The 20323-nt window shown below is 45.9% G+C and overlaps 1 protein-coding gene across 2 annotated transcripts in view; it reads right to left on the reverse strand.

Annotated features, from left to right (window-relative positions):
- Positions 1-466: 466 nt before the first annotated feature.
- Positions 467-20323, reverse strand: part of LOC119462392 (membrane metallo-endopeptidase-like 1) — a 258366-nt gene continuing 238509 nt past the window's right edge. For both annotated transcript variants that reach the window (XM_049671870.1, XM_049671869.1), the window contains exon 4: positions 467-3990. In XM_049671870.1, the coding sequence (XP_049527827.1) occupies positions 1861-3876 (2016 nt within the window). In that variant the 5' untranslated portion in view covers positions 3877-3990 and the 3' untranslated portion in view covers positions 467-1860. The remainder of the gene's footprint in view (positions 3991-20323) is intronic.

A 20323-nucleotide genomic window follows, 5' to 3' on the forward strand; every position in this document is an offset into this window, starting at 1 on the left:
AAGCAGACATCACAAACAAGAATTGAACACTCCGAACATATGCGCGCTCTTCACGCACGAAATTAAACACAACCACCGGGATAGGATCACAAACACGTGAAAAGCAATACATGGGCAGCCTAATAAAAATAAAGCAGCTTGTCAACCAAGGAGAATCAACACAGTATCAACAAAGCGCGATGCGCAAACTCAAGAACGATACAGTAAAAAAAAAAGAAAACGAAGTACAACAAGGCACAGGACTGCAATCACTAACAACAGAGAATCTATATGTTGCGGGCAAAAAAGGAGGCAGGAGGTGCAATTATTGCAGTGCGAACTTGTGTTTGAACATCTTTCCATTATTGCTAAGTGTGAAACAATGTTTCTTTGTGGCCGTGTAAGTAAGATTATTTGTTACTGCTTTATAGGCACCAAAATACCGTGGCGTACTGTAGTAGAAAGGGGGGGGGGGGGGTATGACAATAGTGCCATTACTGTGGCGAATGCTTTGGTACAGTACGGAGTCAGCACCTGAACTTGAAGTGTTTCAGTTCATACGTATTCTATAGCAGCTTAACCATACCTGCCAACCTTTTCGAATTTTTTTGACATTTATGAATATGTACTTTTACGATTTTCCAAGTTTCCATCAAGTCCTACGAAAAATAAATTCTGTTCGCGAAAAAGATCCACTCATCGGTCCTCGAACTTTGCGTTATAAGTAATCTAACTCTGAAGCGACGCCAGGGGTACTTGCTTCGAGGAGGTTTATATAAACAATTTTCTTAAGAAGGCGAAATCAACCCAAGTAGATTCGCTGAGAAAGTCACTGTGGTCTAAAACAATATGTTGCTTGTCAATTTCCGCTGTTGCAAGCTTGCTGCTCCTTGTGTTCTGCCTCAATGTAAATGATCGTTAAGAAAATGCATATGTCTCCCTGAAAAGGCCTGGGTTCGGCGCAAGCATTAAAGAAACGAAAGTGCAACTATCAAACCTTCCGCTCTAAGTGCCGCGATGCGAGATTTTACGATTTTTAAAGCTCATAGGTTGGCAGGTGTAACTTAACATTTAGCTGCTTCAGTACATACGTGTTGACTCGAGAAAGGCATTTTACGTTTGTGAAAATGGCAGCAAGGTACTCTGAATGAGACCACGGTGGAATGAGACGCATTTGTCAGCAAAACACCATTCAAACAATAACAAAAAGTAGCGGCCTCTGCCTTCTTCAGAATTATATTAACACAAAATTATAGTAAATTACTGCAGCAATCATTAGTACACGTAACTCAGAATACTGTAAATGCACTAGATGTAGGCAATAATATATAACACGTGCGTTGTGACACTAACTAGACAACCTTATTACAGTATTTGGCCGGAACTCAATTTCATTAACGCTTTCTTGTCAAAATTTGGCAGTAAACGTTTTATAATAAAATATCACAGCGACATATCAGAAACTCGGCATTTCAGCATCACAATAGTACGCAAGTTTATGACATCTGCTATTTTTAAAGTCACTGTCCTAAGTGTGTGAATGATGCTCTCAAATTATTTGAAAGCTGATCGTATATGACCCTAGTGATGTAATCAGCCTTACGCGGTAGACTCGAGAGGTGCGGACCTGGCATGCTGTGCCACGACGTGTGGAAAATTCCGAAACATCTTAACAAACAACTGGTCCGCGGCATGAAGTCTCGGTAAATTATGCAGTTCCAATCGCTGGAACTGTGACTTCTAACTTCGGTATTTATTGTCTGCTTTTCTCTTGGTCAACAATAGCCCGTTGGGCATTGTGATTTTTACAAGAAGTATTGCGCCGCAAGCGAGCTAAGGAGCATTGCACAGCCTGCCATTGCATATCATCATCATCCTTATTCACCAGAAGGAAAACTTCTTGCTTGGATTCATCGCTGTTCCGTTGCTACACCCGAAGGCTGCCGAGAACTCTGCCATGTGCTTTAGGGGTACATTACATCTAGCGCGGAACTTCGGGTACCGGTCGCTGGGCTGCAAAATTGAGCAGAATTTGTAGCAACTGGATATAAAGAATAGCCGGTCACTGGTAAATCCGTGGAATCCATTCATTTCCAATGCGTTCCCAGACAGATCTTTAGCTTTGAGGTAGGCGGCGTAGACTGCCGGAAGTGCACCGAAGTCGGCGAGAAGTTCCGAGTCATTCCAGTCGTCGGGCCGTTCCGAGTAGCTCTCTCCCGGTTTGTAGAAAGTACGGACGTGCACGACGCGCCTCTCATACTCTGCGTTTGATTCGTTGCTCCACCATTCCCGCTCGACGTTGTTGTCATCGCGACGCCAGCTGAGCACATCATACGCATGCATCATCTCGTGACCAGCAAAATGTCCCGCTGCCGCGTAGTCTATAGCTGGACTCACCCCAAAGAAAGGCGAGGCAAGGAGATTCACGTTTAGGCTCATGGTGTTGATATAGGGATAATAGAAGCCTTGTGCAGCTAACAGATCTCCACTGATGTCCAATGTAGAGAGCTGGCCTGCATGCCATCGCAGTAGCCTCAGAGTTTCAAAGTTCAAAGCCTTGAGCCAGTCTTTCACAAAAGAAGACTCCTCAATATTAAGTGACTCATAAAATTTGTTCAATAACTCTTTGTTCTTTGCGCATTCTGGATACCCAACTACTTTCCTCATGCGCGACAGCTTGTTCAGTGCAATACGTTTCGTTTCATGGTCTAACCAAGTTGACTGTGCAATTTTCGAGCGCAGGGAATCCTCGATTCTCCTAACCATGTCTTGCGCTTGAGAAATTGTGGTATTCGCCACCGCTGAACAATAGTGTACATAGTATGCCGCGGTGCGCACTGCTTGCGTTGTAAGGTTCCAACAGTGCTCCTGTCTCTCGGTGGTGCTACTGTTTGAAACCATTTGTCTCAACTGTCGAGAGACTTGAAAGCTTATCCAAATGCCCAGGGCGTAGTTATTAACCTTTCGATACACATGAATGAGGAATGATTCCAAATATCGGGGCAGCATTACGTAGTATCTACCGGGCAGTAGTCCATACGTGGTGTGATTTAGGTACCTGTTCCAGGCCTCGTCACCTTTAGATGTTATTCTGTTCTCGAACTCTTTCAAAGGGTACAGCACCATATTTTTCTCTCCTGGTCTGTAGTCACCAGCAGAATTCTTGCCAATATTGGACAGGAAGTCATCTACAGATTTTATATTTGTGACCAGTTGACTCTTGCTCTGGTAACTCAGACCAAGCCAGGTGAGGTGTTCCCTAATAGCGTCCACAGTAAGCAGTTCGCTCCTATTAAAATACGGTAGCATATAGAGCCGCATGTAGGAAAAATTTCCCTCCATAGAGAATGAATTGAGTCTAGTTTTGATCTTTGTGGTAAAAAGTGTGGGTAGTCGGTAGTTGAACGAAAAATGAAGCATTATATGAGCGGCATTCATGGCCGACTGGGGGGCGAGAGATGCCCCGTGGTCGCTCAGGAAATCGATGATGTCATCCTTAAGGTCTCGTTCAAAGCGACCACCTATGTCGACAAAGGCTACGCAGGACTGAAACAAGCGTGCCGCTTTCTCGAAAGCTGTTTCGTTGCCGGTGGGCGCGTTAGCGTTGCGTAGTTTCTCGATCACAGAGGAGATTGATTTTTTCTTCTCCTCGTTCAGCACACTGGTAGGCTCACTGGAATGTGCCTTCAACCATCCATCACATACATATTGGTAAAAGTCGTCACAGGGATCTAATTCCGCAGATATTGTCGTTAGAATTTCAGTCACTTCAATTTTGCAGCTGCTGTTGTTGCGTAGCATTGGCATCGATGTAATTTCGCCTACTTCATTGCCTTCCTCTTTTTCTTTGCTCATACTTTCGCCTGTCTTCTTTGTGGAATATCTAGCTATTATCATTAAAAGAACGAACAACACAAGAAATGTGACCAGCGCGTCCGCTGCAATAAGCCCGTAGTCAAAGGCTCTCCTTTGCCAGACGCTCCTGCTCCTGCCTGCGTTGGCCCGCACTTCCTGCGCAAATGAATACACAGTCAAATTAAAGCAATATACTTATTGGTCACGTGTCATTACCTCGCAAATTTTATAGATTAGAAGAAACTGCAGAGTCACCTAATCAGAGCGCGACGATGGATTGTTCTCGTGGCGTGAAGAATATTTATCGTAGCGTTCACATAAAAAGTGACATCTGTCGGTTTGGAGTACTGCCCTAATATGGCTCCCTAGGAAAACACCTTAAAATAGAGAAAAACGTCTTTAGAGGACTCTCAGCTCTGGACCGAAAGAAATGACAAATTGGTTTCATCCTAGTTAGCCACATAAAATTCTATATTTGTATCAAGTTTCTCGCCAGAACACTCATGTACTTAAGAAAGGATTGCACACAACAATTATTTTTTCTAGCCTCGTTAACTTCATATTATTTCATTTCATAAAAGCAGACAGATCGATCCCACGCCCTGTTGGAGTCAATGTTATACGAAGCAGTCTGCTGTGAACCTACCAAGATAACGAAACGACCATGAGAGCACCAAGACGTAGGCGCGCTTTTCGTGACCTACATGACACGCATGTCATGACATTCACGTTATGAGTCCTCAGGAGTCTCTTTAGCAACGCCTAGTAGACGTTAAGGCGAAAGTCTTAGCCATGCTCATGACTATGGCTTCAACCATTGACCTTTAGCCTTTTCCTTCACTTGTACAACATCCGTACCCATTCAATTGGTTTTTGAGCGTTAATCTGTTTTCGCTGAGTCATTGTTATTTTTGCTGAGTCATGGCCATGACTGTGGCTTCTACCACCATCCTTTGGTGTTTCCTTCACTTAGTATCCATGTCCGAACCAATATCAGTGGTTTTTGAGCGTTAATCTTTTTTTTGCTGAGTCGTTGTCGTTTTTGCTGAGTCATGCTCATGACTATGACTTCTAGCATCATCCTTTAGTGTTGCGTTCACTTAGTACCCACGTGGGAACCAATTTCAGTGGTTTTTTAGTGTTAATGTTTTTTCGCTGCGTCATTGTCATTTTAGGCGGCTCTTTTATGACCTACATGACACGCATATCATGACATTCATGTCATGACGTATCAATTAGGTTCGTCATAGAGTGTTGTCATACTATGCCAATTTTCATACCTACCAAGTTAACGAAACGACCATGAGAGCACCAACGCGTGGGCATCTGTTTCATGACCTACATGATACACATGTCCTGATATTCATGTCGTGACCTATCATTTATGTTCGTCATACACTCTTGTCATAGTATGCCAATTTTGGTAAATACTGTAAAATATCATCATCAAGATACTCGAAGACGAAGAGCAAGAGAACGGCTCCTTGGCGCAAGCAAGCGCCGCTTCACTTCTTCAAAAAACCGTTCATGTTCGAAGCAGTCACCGGTGTCGATCGCTTTAACAATGGTGCCGTGACCAGGATACTACCTCCCCGCCCACAAGAAGGTGAACCTGCAAAGAAGCAGAAGAGAAGAAAGCGGCGGTGGAGCAGCGAATCAACCTGGATCGAGCGACGAGACCGAAGTAAAAACCCAAAGCATCGGAACGGCTGACTGACAAGTAAGAGGTCATTTTACCGCCTAGCATTGAGCAAAGAAGTAATAACGAAGAAGAGGAAAGCGCTTCGCTCCCAGATAACGCAGCTCATCAACTCAGCAGAACAGCAAATTAATGAATGAGCTAACATAGAAGAGCTGATCTCAACGCACGCGCAGATTAAGGGAATAAGCGAAAGCCTCAAGAGCGCCAATGAACAAATGGAGAAATTTTTAACTGAAGATACTGCCGAAGCTGAATCCCAGAGAATAATAGACTATGACATGAAAATAACGAAGATTTTGTCTACCATAGAGTTCAGAATGAGAGAGCCTGCACAGGTGGATTTAAATAACGGAACAAGGCAGGCCGCATCAAGTACAGAACAAGACGCAAAGGAACTAGTAAAACTACCTAAGCTAGAAATGACAAAGTTTGGCGGAAGAGCTTTGGAGTGGAACCGCTTCTGGGCTCAATACGAGTCATCAGTTCACCTCAGACCTAACATGAGCAAGGGAGAAAAGTTCAATTATTTATTAGCATCTCTAACCGGAAAGGCAGCGTCTGCGGTAGAAGGGCTTCAGTACTCTGCAGAAGAAAATTATTATGAAGCGATAAAAATTATGCAAATAACGTTCGGAAATCGTGAACAATCAGTGGAGCTGCACATGACCGAGCTATTGAGCCTAGAGAAAGTAAAATCGGCGCAAGAAACTGATGAACTACGCAAGCTAGTGAACAAAGTGCAGGTCAACACATTGGCACTCAAATCATTGAAGGTGGAGACCGAGAGTTTCGCGCCAATGTTATTGACAGCGTTGAAAAGAGCAATTCCACCGAAGTTATCCCTGCAGTTCAAGTCAAAAGAAGCAATGAGAAACAGCTCAAACATGTCGCAAATTTGATTCCACTGTTGGGAAGTCAGCTTTTGGGCCTATGCAGCTATTTGTTGGTCCAACTGTGCTACCCTAATCCTCAGTTTCTTATTTAGTCGCTGATTGTGCCATCTGTTGTGAATGCTGCTGCGAGCCTGCCATAAATGGAGAAGATGGGAATCCTCCGCCCCCAAACCGGCAGACTCGGGGACCTCCTCCGTGACAGCGGGGATGTCTCCAATTAGTGTCGAGGTCCATTCGTCTAGAATATATATATATGAGCTGGAGCGTTTTGGTCTCTGTACGCACGGAATCTGTCCCAGTTAGTGAGGGGGCATTTCTTGCCGACAGGTTTAGCTGGGCCTGCTTGTATCTGTGATTGGATGATGCAATGATCACTTCATTTAAATTTCGCCATTGCCATTGTGGAATGTTGCGAACAACGGTTATGTCTGGGGTGGTGTCCCTCGTTGTGCTTGTACCTATGCGAGTGGGATAGCTGTGGTCTGTAGTTAGAGTAAGGCGGTGCTGGTGTGGCTGATTCCAGAGGTCTTTGCCTTTGGGAGAGACGTTAGGTACCCCAAGCCTATATGGGCAGCATTAAAGTCACCCACGATCAAGGCATTGCTGTGCTGCACTAGCTGGAGTGTCTTGGCGAAGAGCGTGCCGAAGCGGTGAGCACGAGATTTTGGAGGACTGTATATATAGACACAATGATGTGGGGCTCACCCACAGCGGGACGGCGCGCGCAAAGGTCGGCGCCATGAAAGACGACGAAGCGCGCAGGCTGCACGTTCTTCTTCTGGCCCGCCATTAAAAAGAAGCGTCTATTTTTCAAGACTCCGTCTTCGATCTACGTTACATTTTTTCTGGTGGAGGTGCGGGGTACATGCTACCACTCCCAGATCAAACCCCGCCTACAAGCCCAGTACGAAGTCCGGTCGAGCTGACTCCTGTTCACGTACGGACAAGCCGTCGACTTCAAGGACTGCCACCGGAGCACGAGCCTCTACCCAACTGAGTCAGAACGATGGGTACATCAGTTCCGTCTTCTTCCTCAACTGCACCGACCGAGGTCGTGCTTAATCAGCCGCTAATCCCCAAATCTTTCCATGGGGACACCTTCGAGGATGTTGAGGACTGGCTCGATCACTTTGAGCGTGTCGCAGAATTCAACGGCTGGACTCCGGAGCGCAAGCTACGCAACGCCTACTTTGCCCTCCAGGACTATGCGCGGACATGGTTTGAGAACCGTGAGGCGGCCCTATCAACATGGGACGAATTCCGACAGCAGCTAATCAGCACATATGCCAGCCTCGATCGCAAGGAACGAGCTGAATCTGCAATTCAGGCGAGAGTACAGCGGCCGAACGAAAGCGTCGCAATGTTTGTCGAGGATATGTGCCGACTTTTCCGATGCGCGGATCCGTCCATGCCGGAAGAAAAGAAGCTAAGGAACTTGATGCGTGGTGTCAAGCAAGAGTTATTCGGCGGCCTAATACGCAACCCACCAAAGACCGTTGCAGAGTTTCTCGCGGAAGCCATATCAATGGAAAAGGCACTGCAGAAGCGAACAAGGCAGTACAACCGCGACGTGTCGACCCTATCAGGTGACCATCTCGCTATACCTTTTGACAATACCGACGCCTTGCGGGAGCTCATTAGGCTTGTTGTTCGAGAAGAGCTCCAGAAGCTTCAGGTGGCTCCGGCATCGGTACCGCGACTTGCTCTGGCTGAGGTCATCCGAAAGGAAATCAGGCAGGCAGTCCAAGTCCCAGAACGAAGCGAGACACCACAGCCCGATATACTGCAGCCACAACCTCGCATGTCGTATGCGGAAGTTACGCGAAGTTCGTTGTCGCCGACTTTTCACGGTGTGAGCGACGTGCAGGACTTCCATAGTGTGCGCGCCGTGGAACAAGCAACTGGCGACTTAAGGCAACTGCCGCCTATGTAACCATAATGTTTACCGGGAAACGTTGGCGATGAACACAATGCACGAAGGCGCGCATTCTGATAAAAAATTACACCATCTTCCCGTAGGGGAACCCTGAGTAGTGTGCGAAGCAGCCATAGCGTCGACTCAAGTTCCCATTAGTTTTCAGATCGGCCTGTCGCCGCTGCAGTTTCGTAGCAGCGGCTCGAGCCCTCATTCTCCGCGGCGCTGACACTGGCGTTGATGCTGGCGCTGTCCGTGGCACTCGTCGCGGCGTTGCGGGAGGAGAATGAGAGGATGAAGTGAATGATGATGTGTGGGCGAAGCACCTGGGGATCATTCGGGCCAAACGCTGGAAGCGTTCTCCGGAACCCGCAAGCAGGCTTCCGTAACCGGAAGCGGAACCGGAAGTGGAACCGGAAGCGGAGCCGGAAGTGGACGCCGCACGGCGGAGGGAGGGAGGGAGGGAGGGACATAGCCCCGAGCATAAGATGCTTCGCATCTAAAACGCGGCCTCTTGCGTAGGCCGCTCTTCTGTTTTTAAGGCGAAAGCCTTATATGTCTCGTCGTTCAGTCGACCTTCAACGTCATTGAGTGAAAACCGTGTCATTGAAGCAAAATCGTACACGATGACGACTAGGTGAAGTTTTACTTACTTCACCGACCCGTCATCGTGTCTTACCTATATGCAAACGCTCACGCAACAATTTTGATGGTGCGCGGGTCACCGCCACCACCATGATAATTACGATAGAGTTAATTAGGCCACTCGAAACCCCGACCTTCGGTGGGAGTCAAACCCTCGAGCTTATGTGGGAGTCGAACCTATTACCTTTGGCATTAAAATTAATTAAGGTACAGTTAATTATTATAGAGGTAATTAAGGCATTCGCGCCCAAGACCGTTGGTAGGAGTCGAACCCACGACCTTTGGTGTTAATTGTGGCGAGGTTAATAAAGGTACAGTTAATTAAGGTAGCGTCAATTTAGGCACTCGAGCCCTTGACCTTTGGTTGGAAAAAGCAAGTAATAAGAAGCAACAATGAATTGGAATGAAAATGTCAAGTAATTTAATTATTGTTCCTTGAGCGCGCAGGCTCGCGTCTTCACCCTCTTTGGTGTATGCTAAAGTGACCGTCAATTTTTTTGTTTCGCACATTTAATATTTAGTTTCAGAAGATTTAACATCAAAGGCATGTGCTGCCAGTGTTTTGTTTCATGACATTTGTTTATAGGCTGTCATTCTCAAAATTCCTAGGAATAACTTTGTAAAGAATCTAAGGCAAAGTGTGAGCAACCTTAGTGGTAAAACATTGCTGCTGGCTCTAATTTGAAAGCGACCGTTTTACGCGAAGGAAAGACGGACGGACTCTCGGACAGTTTTCTCGTTGGGTAACCATAGAAATGCTAACGCAAATAAATACCGCAGCGAATTTTTACGAAGACTAAAATCGTCATTGCTATGGCTTTGAATAATATAGACACCATGTACAGCTATTACAAGGCAATACGGCAGTAGTAAATTGTTCATTGACACGCGCAACTACTACCTGAGAGCCAGAGGCAGAGGCAGCTTATCTATTATATGCCGCAAAGAGAACCGCTGCAAATACACCGTCTAAAGACAAAACATTGAGCAGCTTTCTACACCTCCTTTTCCGTTTCCGGCTTCCCTTCAATAAATGTTTGCACAAAGGAGTAAACTCGAGCCACGAAGTTCTAGAGCTCTTACTAAGATTTCAGTGTCACGGTATAGTATTAAATACTGGTGCACATACGGCTTTTTCTGCTAATCGGTGCTCGAGAAAAAGATCCCGACGCCTTCTATCCATTTTAATAATGGAACGCGCCCACCAGATTTGAGTCCGACTAGGTGGAAGAGTGGCGCATGATTTATGTCTCATTTGGAGCCACGTGAAGTTAAGTTCAGTTGTCAGTCAGAGCCAGTGTCTTGCTCTTCTTTGTGTCCTTGACTATCTGGCGCTGTTATTGTCCTAAACATACATCCAATACTGGCACTAAAAATAGAAAGTATTTGGCGTAGCATTGAGCAAGAATGGTACCCTCAGAAATAAACATGAAAAATTCGCGTGTTTCTTTGAATAGCATTTATAGGAAGCTTTCAGTTCTTCAACTTATCAACAAAATCTTCGATGTCTTTAGACTAATTTGTTCGTTTGGAGGGCTGGTGAAGCATCAAAATCAGAATCAAAATTTATTCTTAAGTATAAAGAATTGCATCGTGATTTATAGGAGAAGGTCTCGTAGTCATTTATTGTGCTGAAACCTCCGGGAAAAAACATGCAAACACGCCAGAACTGAAATGGCAGAAATAGAAACTATACGCTGATAAAGACATCTTGAATAATATCGAATCAAGGACAACAAATTTAATAAAGAAAATGTACGAATGCTGGCGGAAGACGTCAGGTATAAGAAACAAATATGTGATGATGATGATGTGTGGTGTTTTATGGCGCAAGGGCCAGTTATGACCAAAGAGCGCCATGCCAGTGTTTGTGAGTGTGCAGTGGAACGATCAATTCTGAGAAGTACATGAAGCATGGCTGTAAAGGGGCCTAAAAATAATCGCTGTAAAGTGCGTAAAATATACATGTACTAAAATCATGGCAATGACTCATGAGGTGTACTATGAAATGAAGAATGCACTGAGAAAGAATGACACGGTATTTAAAATATTTAAAATGCAGTAATTGGCAAATAGCACTACTGCCTAAACAGAGCCCTTGAACCACAAGGGCCTGGAGGCATGTGCTATAAAAAACTGCTATCACAGCGGCATCCTCTGGAAAGAGGATGCGCTACGACCTTAATGGGCTAATAACATGCAGGACCACATCGTTCAAGAAATCGACGACTGCTTTGGCGTTATAAAGCGGTTCTTCACCAAGAAACATGATGGGATGAAGAGGCACATGATACCGGTACGCTTGAGGAAAATATTTCTTTCTCTCTGTTTCGGCTTCCCGACACTCCACGAGGACATGGAGGACGGTCAGCCTCTCACCACATCTACCACAGGTTGGCGGTTCATCACCAGTAAGCAAGAAATTGTGGGTGCCATATGTATGTCCTATTCTTAGACGACAGAACAGGATATCAGTTCGTCGTGTTTTCGTTACGGGGGGCCAGAAACCTAATTGTGGTTTTATCAAGTGAAGCTTGTTATTTATTTCAGCATCCCACAAGCGTTGCCAGTGGCTTCGCAGTTTCTTTCGCAGGAAAGGCTTCAAATCTGTTGCAGGAACAGCAGCTGTAGGGAGATGTAATGCCTGAGATGTAACTGATGTGGCCATTTGGTCTGCTCGAACATTACCCTCAATGCCTCTATGGCCCGGCACCCAGCATATAATGACATGCTGGTTAGATATGTACGCTTTACACAGAATGGAATAGAGCTCATTAAGTACAGGGTTTTTGTGTTTACAGAGTGTTTTACAGAGTGTACAGAGTGTGTTTTGTTTACAAGAAACAAATATGTAAAGAGCATTTTAAGATTACTAAATCTTTAGGTACGAAACCAAACAGGCAAGCTTTATATAAAAAAGCACATGTACCTAGAATTACGACAAAGCATAAAACAAAAAAGACAACAAAGAAAGAAAAACGAACAATGTACAGACGCTGTTAAATCTGAAGCAGAAGTATAGGTTGTAATCAGGAAGTTCTTGAGTTCTTTTTCAAAACTAGTGATGACTAATAACATTTAATGAAGAGCAGTATGAAACACCATAATGAAATAGCCGAGAAATTCACCGCTTGTTTGCCGTAATTTTTTCGTACTTGTGGCGAGATGAAATTGTTCGCGTGAGCAAACCTTGTAATAATATTATTCTCTAGAGAGACGCTGGAAAGGAGGAAAATAAATCTCGTGAGTTATAAGGTTTAAAAAAACAGAACGAGGTTAAATTTTTCTTAATTTTTTAACAGAGTACGCCATCAGAGTACACCAAGGATTCATCGTAGAATCGTGAGGATCAAAAGTGAGCATTTTAATGGTTTTTTTGTAATACCTAAAGTTAAGCAAGGCAAGTGTTGTACTTCTTCCGCACGTTATACAGTAACTGGATACGAAAATGAATAAACATATAGTATAAAGACATAAGTGTGGATTGACTGTAATACGCATGAGCTCTGATTTAAACGCAAAAGCCACATGAAGCATTCCTTTTATTCTTAGAGATGCGTGTCGTCGACATCAGTTTCGAATCAAGCTCCCCTCCTACATACGAGCAGCTGTCGCCAGAACGCATATGGGGTTGTGTAAATGAAGCGTTGGAATCATCGAGCGGGTTCCTTTTGCAGTGCTAAATCTAATTTTATGGGATTAGTTTGTAGACTTTGGCACTTACTCAAGCTTAGTATGCTAGCTATGTCTAAGTTTACTTTTGTTATTATTACATGAGAACCATTTTGAAATAGCGCACAAAGGGATGGGTACAACAGAAAGGAAGTTAAACATTGTTCGTCTTCCTTTCTGTTGTGCCGTCCCGTTTCGCGCTATTTCATGATGGTTCTCATGTAATATTACCAAAACTGAACTTAGACGTAATGATCAAAATTCACACAGCTAGTACCACACGCATATAATATGCAACGCGAACAGATGAGACAGTCAGATTATCAATTCATACCAAACATTACAACACACTTGTGCGACCATGCATGATCTCAACCCAACTTCTGGCGAAGCTGTTTCGTTCAAGCGGTTGGCAATAGGCCAGCTCTACGAAATTACGAAGGCGATCCCGAAAATAAAGACAGGTTCGTTATACAAAATAAAAAACACTATATCTATTGGAAAACCAATTCTGTTACATACAAACTTTCTCTTTTTAGGGTCAACTGACTTCGGCAACAACTGCGCTCATAATGCGGCGAGTGGAGGTTGCAAGAAGTAGCCCTTGTGCAGTTGGCGTAATGGTCAAAATGAACTGCGTGATTCAAAATCCCGTCGACTGTGAGGTTAGGAGTGTTATTCGATTTCTGAAGCTGAAAAGGTGAAACAGTGAGAAATTTACCGGTATTGTAATGGTGATAATGTAATGAAGGAATGAAACGGGAGAAAAGTATCTGAAATGTTCAACAATGTAAGAAGAAATGTGTACGATGAAATGGAACCTGGACGCCCATCACTCTCCGCACAAGACCTAAAGACTGCAGTGAACAACATAATCTTTCAATACAGGCACGTAAGTCTCGGCGAATTTCACATTGTGTGTTCCGACATTTCTCGTTGTTTGCTTGGTGAAATTGTGTCGCAACGTGTCGGCTACAACAAAATTTGTGCACGGTGGTTTCCGCGGCAACGAAGTTACCAACAAAAAACTCAGACAATGGGCTCAGCATTGACATTCTTGACCCGATATCGCACAGGTGGAGACGCCTTTTTTGATCGGATTGTGAGTAGTGATGAGACCGGGGTGTCTTTCATCCCGCCAGATAGCAAGTGCCAGTCACATGACTGGCATCATCCCTAATCACCAAAAAAACGAGAACATTCAGACAGACACTCAACACGAAAGGTCATGGAAGCCGTCTTTTGGGAGCGTAAAGCTGTTCTCTTGGTGGACTTCATGCCAAAAGGCACTACGATCAATGCAAATCGTTACTGTGAGACTCTAGGAATACGATGGCGATCGAGCCAGAACAGCAGGCGAGGGATGCTTTCTGAAGGAATTGTGCTTCTTCACAACAATTCCCGCTCTCACACTGCTGCTGCAACTCAAGAATTGCTGAATCAGTTCGGATGATAAAGTTTTGATCAACCACCCTATAGTCCTGACATTATTCCTAGCGATTTCCACCTTTTCCCCAAGCTGAAAGAGTTTCTGGGCGGTAAACGTTGTGGAGGTGATGAAGAGTTCGAGAATGCAGTGAGCACCTGGCTTAATGAACTGGCGGCGGAAGAGTATACCATAGGAATGCTGAAGCTCGTCACCCGATACAACAAATGTTTAAATGCAGGGAAGTGAAGGACGCTTCTTATGTGTAACAGAATTGCTTTTTTTACTAATAAATATTTGTGTTTTTCCTTTTGTATAACTGAACGGCCTTTATTTTCTGGACGACCCTCGTATTTTTTTTAAATTTTCAGTGCCCGGACGATTACTTCTCGAAGCCATCCCGTTCTTAGCTACTGCACTTTCCTTCGGAAACACGCGTTTTCGCATCGCACTTTATGCATGTGATTGCAGTTTGGGCAGCCCCTGCCTGCGTGAACAATACGATGGTCAGTCCAGTGATGCCACCTCTCGAGAAATTTTCCTATGTCTAAAAATTTGAGGCCTTGTATAGCGAAAAGGAGAAAATTGTTCAAATCTTGGGGAAAATTGCCCTCAGATATATAGGAAAGAAATTCAGAGCACTGTGTGCTGCGACACTGTGATGACCGATACTTGGAACTGCTGACATGAAGGCGTGTTTTAATTCCAGTCACCCAAATTATCTTCACATTTGCATACAAAACATGAATTATGATCGTACTGAAGGGTAAATAACGAATTTCGCCATTGTTACGATTCTCTTAGAGATTCGATGCGCAGACCACGTGTAGTCAATTCCGATTCACTTTGAGCAGCCATGCTCGGCCCACGTGCAAACGCATGGTAACCGGCGTGCCTAATGATCTCGCTCGTCGACATAAATAGACGGGTCAGTCGCGGGGTCAGAGACGAAACCTGCCATGCCGCCCTGCAACCCGTCCTCCCCCGCTGAGGACGTTCACCCCGTTACGGTCACCCACCATCTCTACTTCGTCTGGCTTGCCCCATGTCCTGCAGTGGGGGAGAAGAGAGGGGCAGATTGCCCGGATGGTGGAGGGTATAAGAAACCCAGCCAGCAGCCACGTGGAGAACCATTTTGCTTTGTCCTAGCGTGTAGGTGCATGCACGCTGAATTTTTCTTGTATGTTTTCTTTTGAGCACACCGCTCACCCGTAACCATGTATTAAACTTCTGTTACTTGTTTTTACATCGCCTCGTCATCCCTGCCGGACCCTCTCCGATGGTCAACCTGATTCGAGCTCCAAGCAAACGCCGTTGAAGCTTCCACAAACCCCGGCCCATGACACTGGAAGGCAGCGGTGAAACTCATTAAATCCCAACTCGCTCTGCAACTGGATGGTAAGCGAAGAGATATGGATCTGTGAGCCTCGTCTACCAAGTCGCAACTGAATGCAGCGTTTGCGATGGTCTACGCCGGATTCTTGGCTGCAAGTTGGTGAGCGTGCGACTTTCTTTGCTGAGTTCTGCCAGGTTTTGTTGAAGTATTAGAAGAGAACGGGTAATTCCAGCTATTGTTGTCGCCTAGTTAGGTTGCGGCAGAATATTTTAGTACAGTAGAGAGAGCAGCACTGAAAACAGCCATGAAATTGAATTCGTTGCGTAAACCGGAGTTGTTGGTGCTAGCGAAGGAGTTGCGCCTGGATGTCACTGAAGCACTCCGAAAACCAGTAGTTGATTGAGGCTATTCTTGCTCAAAAGGCCTGAAGATGTTGAGCTTACGGAATGCCTATAGATTATTACACAGAAGGAAACTGCAAAATGTCAGGCAGAAGAGCATGAACGACAGAAACGTAAAGAACAGAAAGAACGTGAAGAACGGGAACGTAAAAAACAGAAAGAACGTGAAGAACAGGACGAACATAAAGAACAGAAAGAACGTGAAGAATGGGAACGTAAGGAACACAGGGAACACGCACTAGAATTGACGCCACTCGAGATTGAAATGGAACCAGCTTGAGCAGAAGGGCAGAGGAGACATGGAAACAGTGCAGGATAGCGCATATTATTAAAGATGACAGAGCTGATGCGGACTTGTAAGCTCGGAAAGGACATTGGTTTGTTCTTGGTGAACTTTAAGCGGTCATGCGAGAAGCAAGGGTTCCTCGCGAGTCAAGGCCACAGCTTCTGCTTACACTGTTACCGGGCGAGGCAACGGACGTAATCGCTCGCTTAACCAAGAGGAAGCTGAGGATTACGATAAGGCAATCTCAATTTCAGGTTCGGCAGGCCGAAGCTAGGGCCCGAAAAGAGAAAGAACGAGCCTGTAATTTATGGTACCTCCAAATGTAGCACTTCCGGGTTGGAAAGGATCCCTAGAGTTACAGTAGAGCAAAAATATAAATTGTAAAAGAGGAAACCCTTTCTTTGCTACAACTGTCATAAACCAGGGCACGTTGCTCCACAATGTGACAAGGTCAAGGTAGTGTTCTTATCGGTTGGTTACAATGACGAGAACATGAAGCTGCTCGGACCGTATATACGCGACCTTGAGATAAACGGGAAACCATGTCGCGTACTGCGCCACACCGCGGCTACCATGGACGTGGTTCACAGCTCTTATGTGGAACCTGAGCGGTTCGCGGGTGAATGCGTCTGGATAAAGCAAGCTTTAGGAACTGACAATGCATGTCTTCCGGTTGCAAAAGTAGCTATTAAAGGTCATTTAGGTACAGTTGAGACGGAAGCTGCCGTATCGCCTACGCTTCCTACGCAATACCCTTACCTGTTCTCAAAAAGGTCGGATCAGATCCTGCGCGAGAAAGGGCTAATCTTCGAGGAGGCTAGCGTGATGGATCCGACGAGACCGAAAGCTCGTGAGTTAGCTGCAAAAGCAGTCGCAGAAACGACACTATGTGAGGTGGATGGCGGTTCGCAATCTCAGAAAACGGAGATAGAGAATTCCTCCGCGGTGGAGCCACAGGAGTTTGGATCCGCGCAATCGGAAGTCCCTGTATAGTGGCACCAGCTGAGTTATCGGAAGCGCAGTTGCCAGATTGGTTTGTTGCGCACACGTCGGAAGGCTTACAGCGGCTGTTAGAGAGATCAGCCTTGATTAAGGAACTAGTTTCTAAAGCACACCTGGAGCCTGAACAAAAGACCGAGTTGCTGAAAGTCCTGCAAGATTTTCAGGATTTATTTGTAGATAGGCCAGGCAGGACGTCGGTTCTAACGCAAGACATCGAGCTCACTTCTTCGGAGCCGGTACGTTCAAAGGCTTATCGAGTGTCACCGCGGCCACGTGAGATTATGGATACGTAAGTGAAAAACATGTTGACTCTAGGTGTGATCGAGCCTTGCAAGAGCAATTACACCTCGCCTTTGATCCTAGTTGAGGTGCCGGGCAAGGATCCGCGCCCTTGTGTAGATTACCGCAGACTAAACGCGATCACTAAAGATAAAATTCATCCTATCGAAGACCGCATCGAGAAAGTTAGTAGCACCCGATTCATTTTGACATTAGATCTAGTTCAATGCTACTGGCAGGTTCCGCTCACAGAGCAGGCTAGCAGATATGCCGCCTTGATATCGCCGTTGGGAACGTTCCGCCCTACAGTCTTAAGCTTCGGTTTGAAAAATGTCTCGTACTGTTTTTCAAGACTTATGGACAAAGTATTGAGAGGACAGGAAGAGTTCGCCTTGCCATACTTAGATGATGTCGCGATATATTCCGCATCCTGGTCAGACCATATGCAACATCTGAGGGCAGTGTTGGTCCGCTTGCGTCAAGCCGGCTTAACCGCCAAGGCAACAAAATGTCAGATTGTGCAAGCGGAAGTGATCTATCTCGGTCATGTGATCGAACAGAGCCTTCGCCGTCCCTCTGGGCTAAATGTGGCTGCGATACAAGATTTCCCGCAGCCCCGTACAAAGACCGATATCCGATCTGTCTTAGGGGTCACAGGGTACTATCAGCGGTACATCCCGAGCTTTTCTGAGCTAGCTAGCGCTCTGACTAATGCTCTACGAAAGACTGAGCCACAGAGCGTCCTCTGGGACGAAAAAAAAGCATCGGCTTTCAACACTCTAAAGAGTGCACTGACGAGTCCGCCCGTGCTAAGATCGCCGGACTACACAAGGGAATTTGTGGTTCAGTGCGATGCGAGCGAGTGAGGCATGGGCGTTGTACTATGCCAAAAGGAAGAGAGCGAGGAGGAACACCCCGTCGTGCACGCAAATCGGCAACTCACTAGTGGAGAGCAGGCCTCAAGCGCTGCTGAGAAAGAGTGCGCCTGTCTAGTTTGGGCTGTTCAAAAATTGTCTTGGTATCTTGCGGGCTCGAGGTTCATCATCGAAACGGATCATTGTCCTCTGAGATGGTTGCAGACAAAGACTTCCAAAAATGGTCGCCTCCTGCGTTGGAGTCTCGCTTTGCAGCAATATTCTTTCGAGATGCGCTATCAAAATGGGACTCTCAATGGAAATGCCGATGGCTTAAGTCGAAGCCCCTATATCAAGAATGATCCTCGATCGTTTCAGCAACATCGTGTTTTTTTTTTTCCTGACGTAGGATTGGAAAGGTTTTACGCAATTGGGTTAACTCATGTCTTGTGAAGCGTATAACAAATTTATGTATGTATTTAGTGCTGCTGTACGTTAGTTAAACTGTCACTTTTGAGCGGGGAAATAAGCCTGGCAGAACTCAGTGGGGATTTGTCTCGCGCTTGCTGACTGAGCGGCTGAGTCTCGGTGAAGTTCCGCAGACATATGCGGTGAACTAGAAACTGCTGCGGACCTTTCTGAGGCATCTAGACTCTGACCGGGACATTGAGCTACGTTGGAGAACATCACGGTGTTTCGTGTTCAAGATGGCTGTGCGACAACCGAAGACGACTGCAAGCATCGACCTGCGTCATCCCTCTGGCCAGCGGATGCCGTCCCCTGCCCACCGGGATCTCCTTCGGCGGCGGGGCAGTCTGTTCCGATTCCCTTAGAGCTGCGATGCCCGGAACACGTGTTCCGGGAATCGAATTCTGATTCACTTTGAGCGGCCATTCTCGGACCACGTCCGAGAATGGCCGAGTAATTGGCATGCCTAACGATCTCGCTCGTCAATATGAATAGGCGTGTCAGTCGCGAGGGTCAGAGACGAAACCTGTCTTGTCGCCCTGCAACCATTCCTTTCCCGCTGAGGACCGTTCACCCCATTACGGTCACTCAGCATCTCTACTTCGTCTGGTTTGCCCCATGTCCTGCAGAGGAGGAGAAGAGAGGGGGAGATTGCCCCGATGGTGGACGGTATAAGAAAACCAGCCAGCAGCCACGTGGAGAACACTTTTGCTTTGCGCTAGCGTGCAGGTACATGCACGCTGAACTTTTCTTGTATGTTTTCTTTTGAGCACACCGCTCACCCGTAACCATGTATTAAACTTCAGTTACTTGTTTGTACCTGAAGTTTAATACATGGTTACGGGTGAGCGGTGTGCTCAAAAGTTACTTGTTTGTACTCATTGCATTCTACCGGTGCTAACATATGGGGCAGAAACTTGGAGGTTAACAAAGAAGCTCGAGAACAAGTTAAGGACCGCACAAAGAGCGATGGAACGAAAAATTATAGCACTAACGTTAAGAGACAGGAAGAGAGCGGTGTGGATCAGAGAACAAACGGGGATAGCCGATATTCTAGTTGACATTAAGCGGAAGAAATGGAGCTGGGCAGGCCATGTAATGCGTAGGATGGATAACCGGTGGACCATTAGGGTTACAGAATGGATACCAAGAGAAGGGAAGCGCAGTCATGGTCGGCAGAAAACCAGATGGGATGATGAAGTTAGGAAATTTGCAGGCGCAAGTTCGAATACGCTAGCGCAAGACATGGGTAATTGGAGATCGCAGAAAGAGGCCTTCGTCCTGCAGTGGACATAAAATATAGGCTGATGATGATGATGATGATGATGATGACTTGTTTGTACGTCGCCTCGCCTTCCCTGCCGGGCCCTCACTGATGGTCAACCCGGCCCGCCCGCAACTCCATGTACACGACAAGATGTGGATGTAGTGGGGGGGTATTCTGTAAGAGTCCACCTAGTGGACTGTCCTCTTCGACAATTGCTATTCGCTGTAGCAGCACAAGCGAGAAGGATCCAGCCAGTCTCCTTCTCGCTCGTGCTGCTGGAGCCAATCGCGATAGCCGAAGTGGACAGTCCACTAAGTGGACTCTTACAGAATAACCCCCCCCC

This window comes from Dermacentor silvarum, chromosome 8 (assembly GCF_013339745.2).
Source record: "Dermacentor silvarum isolate Dsil-2018 chromosome 8, BIME_Dsil_1.4, whole genome shotgun sequence".
NCBI classification, from domain to species: domain Eukaryota; kingdom Metazoa; phylum Arthropoda; class Arachnida; order Ixodida; family Ixodidae; genus Dermacentor; species Dermacentor silvarum.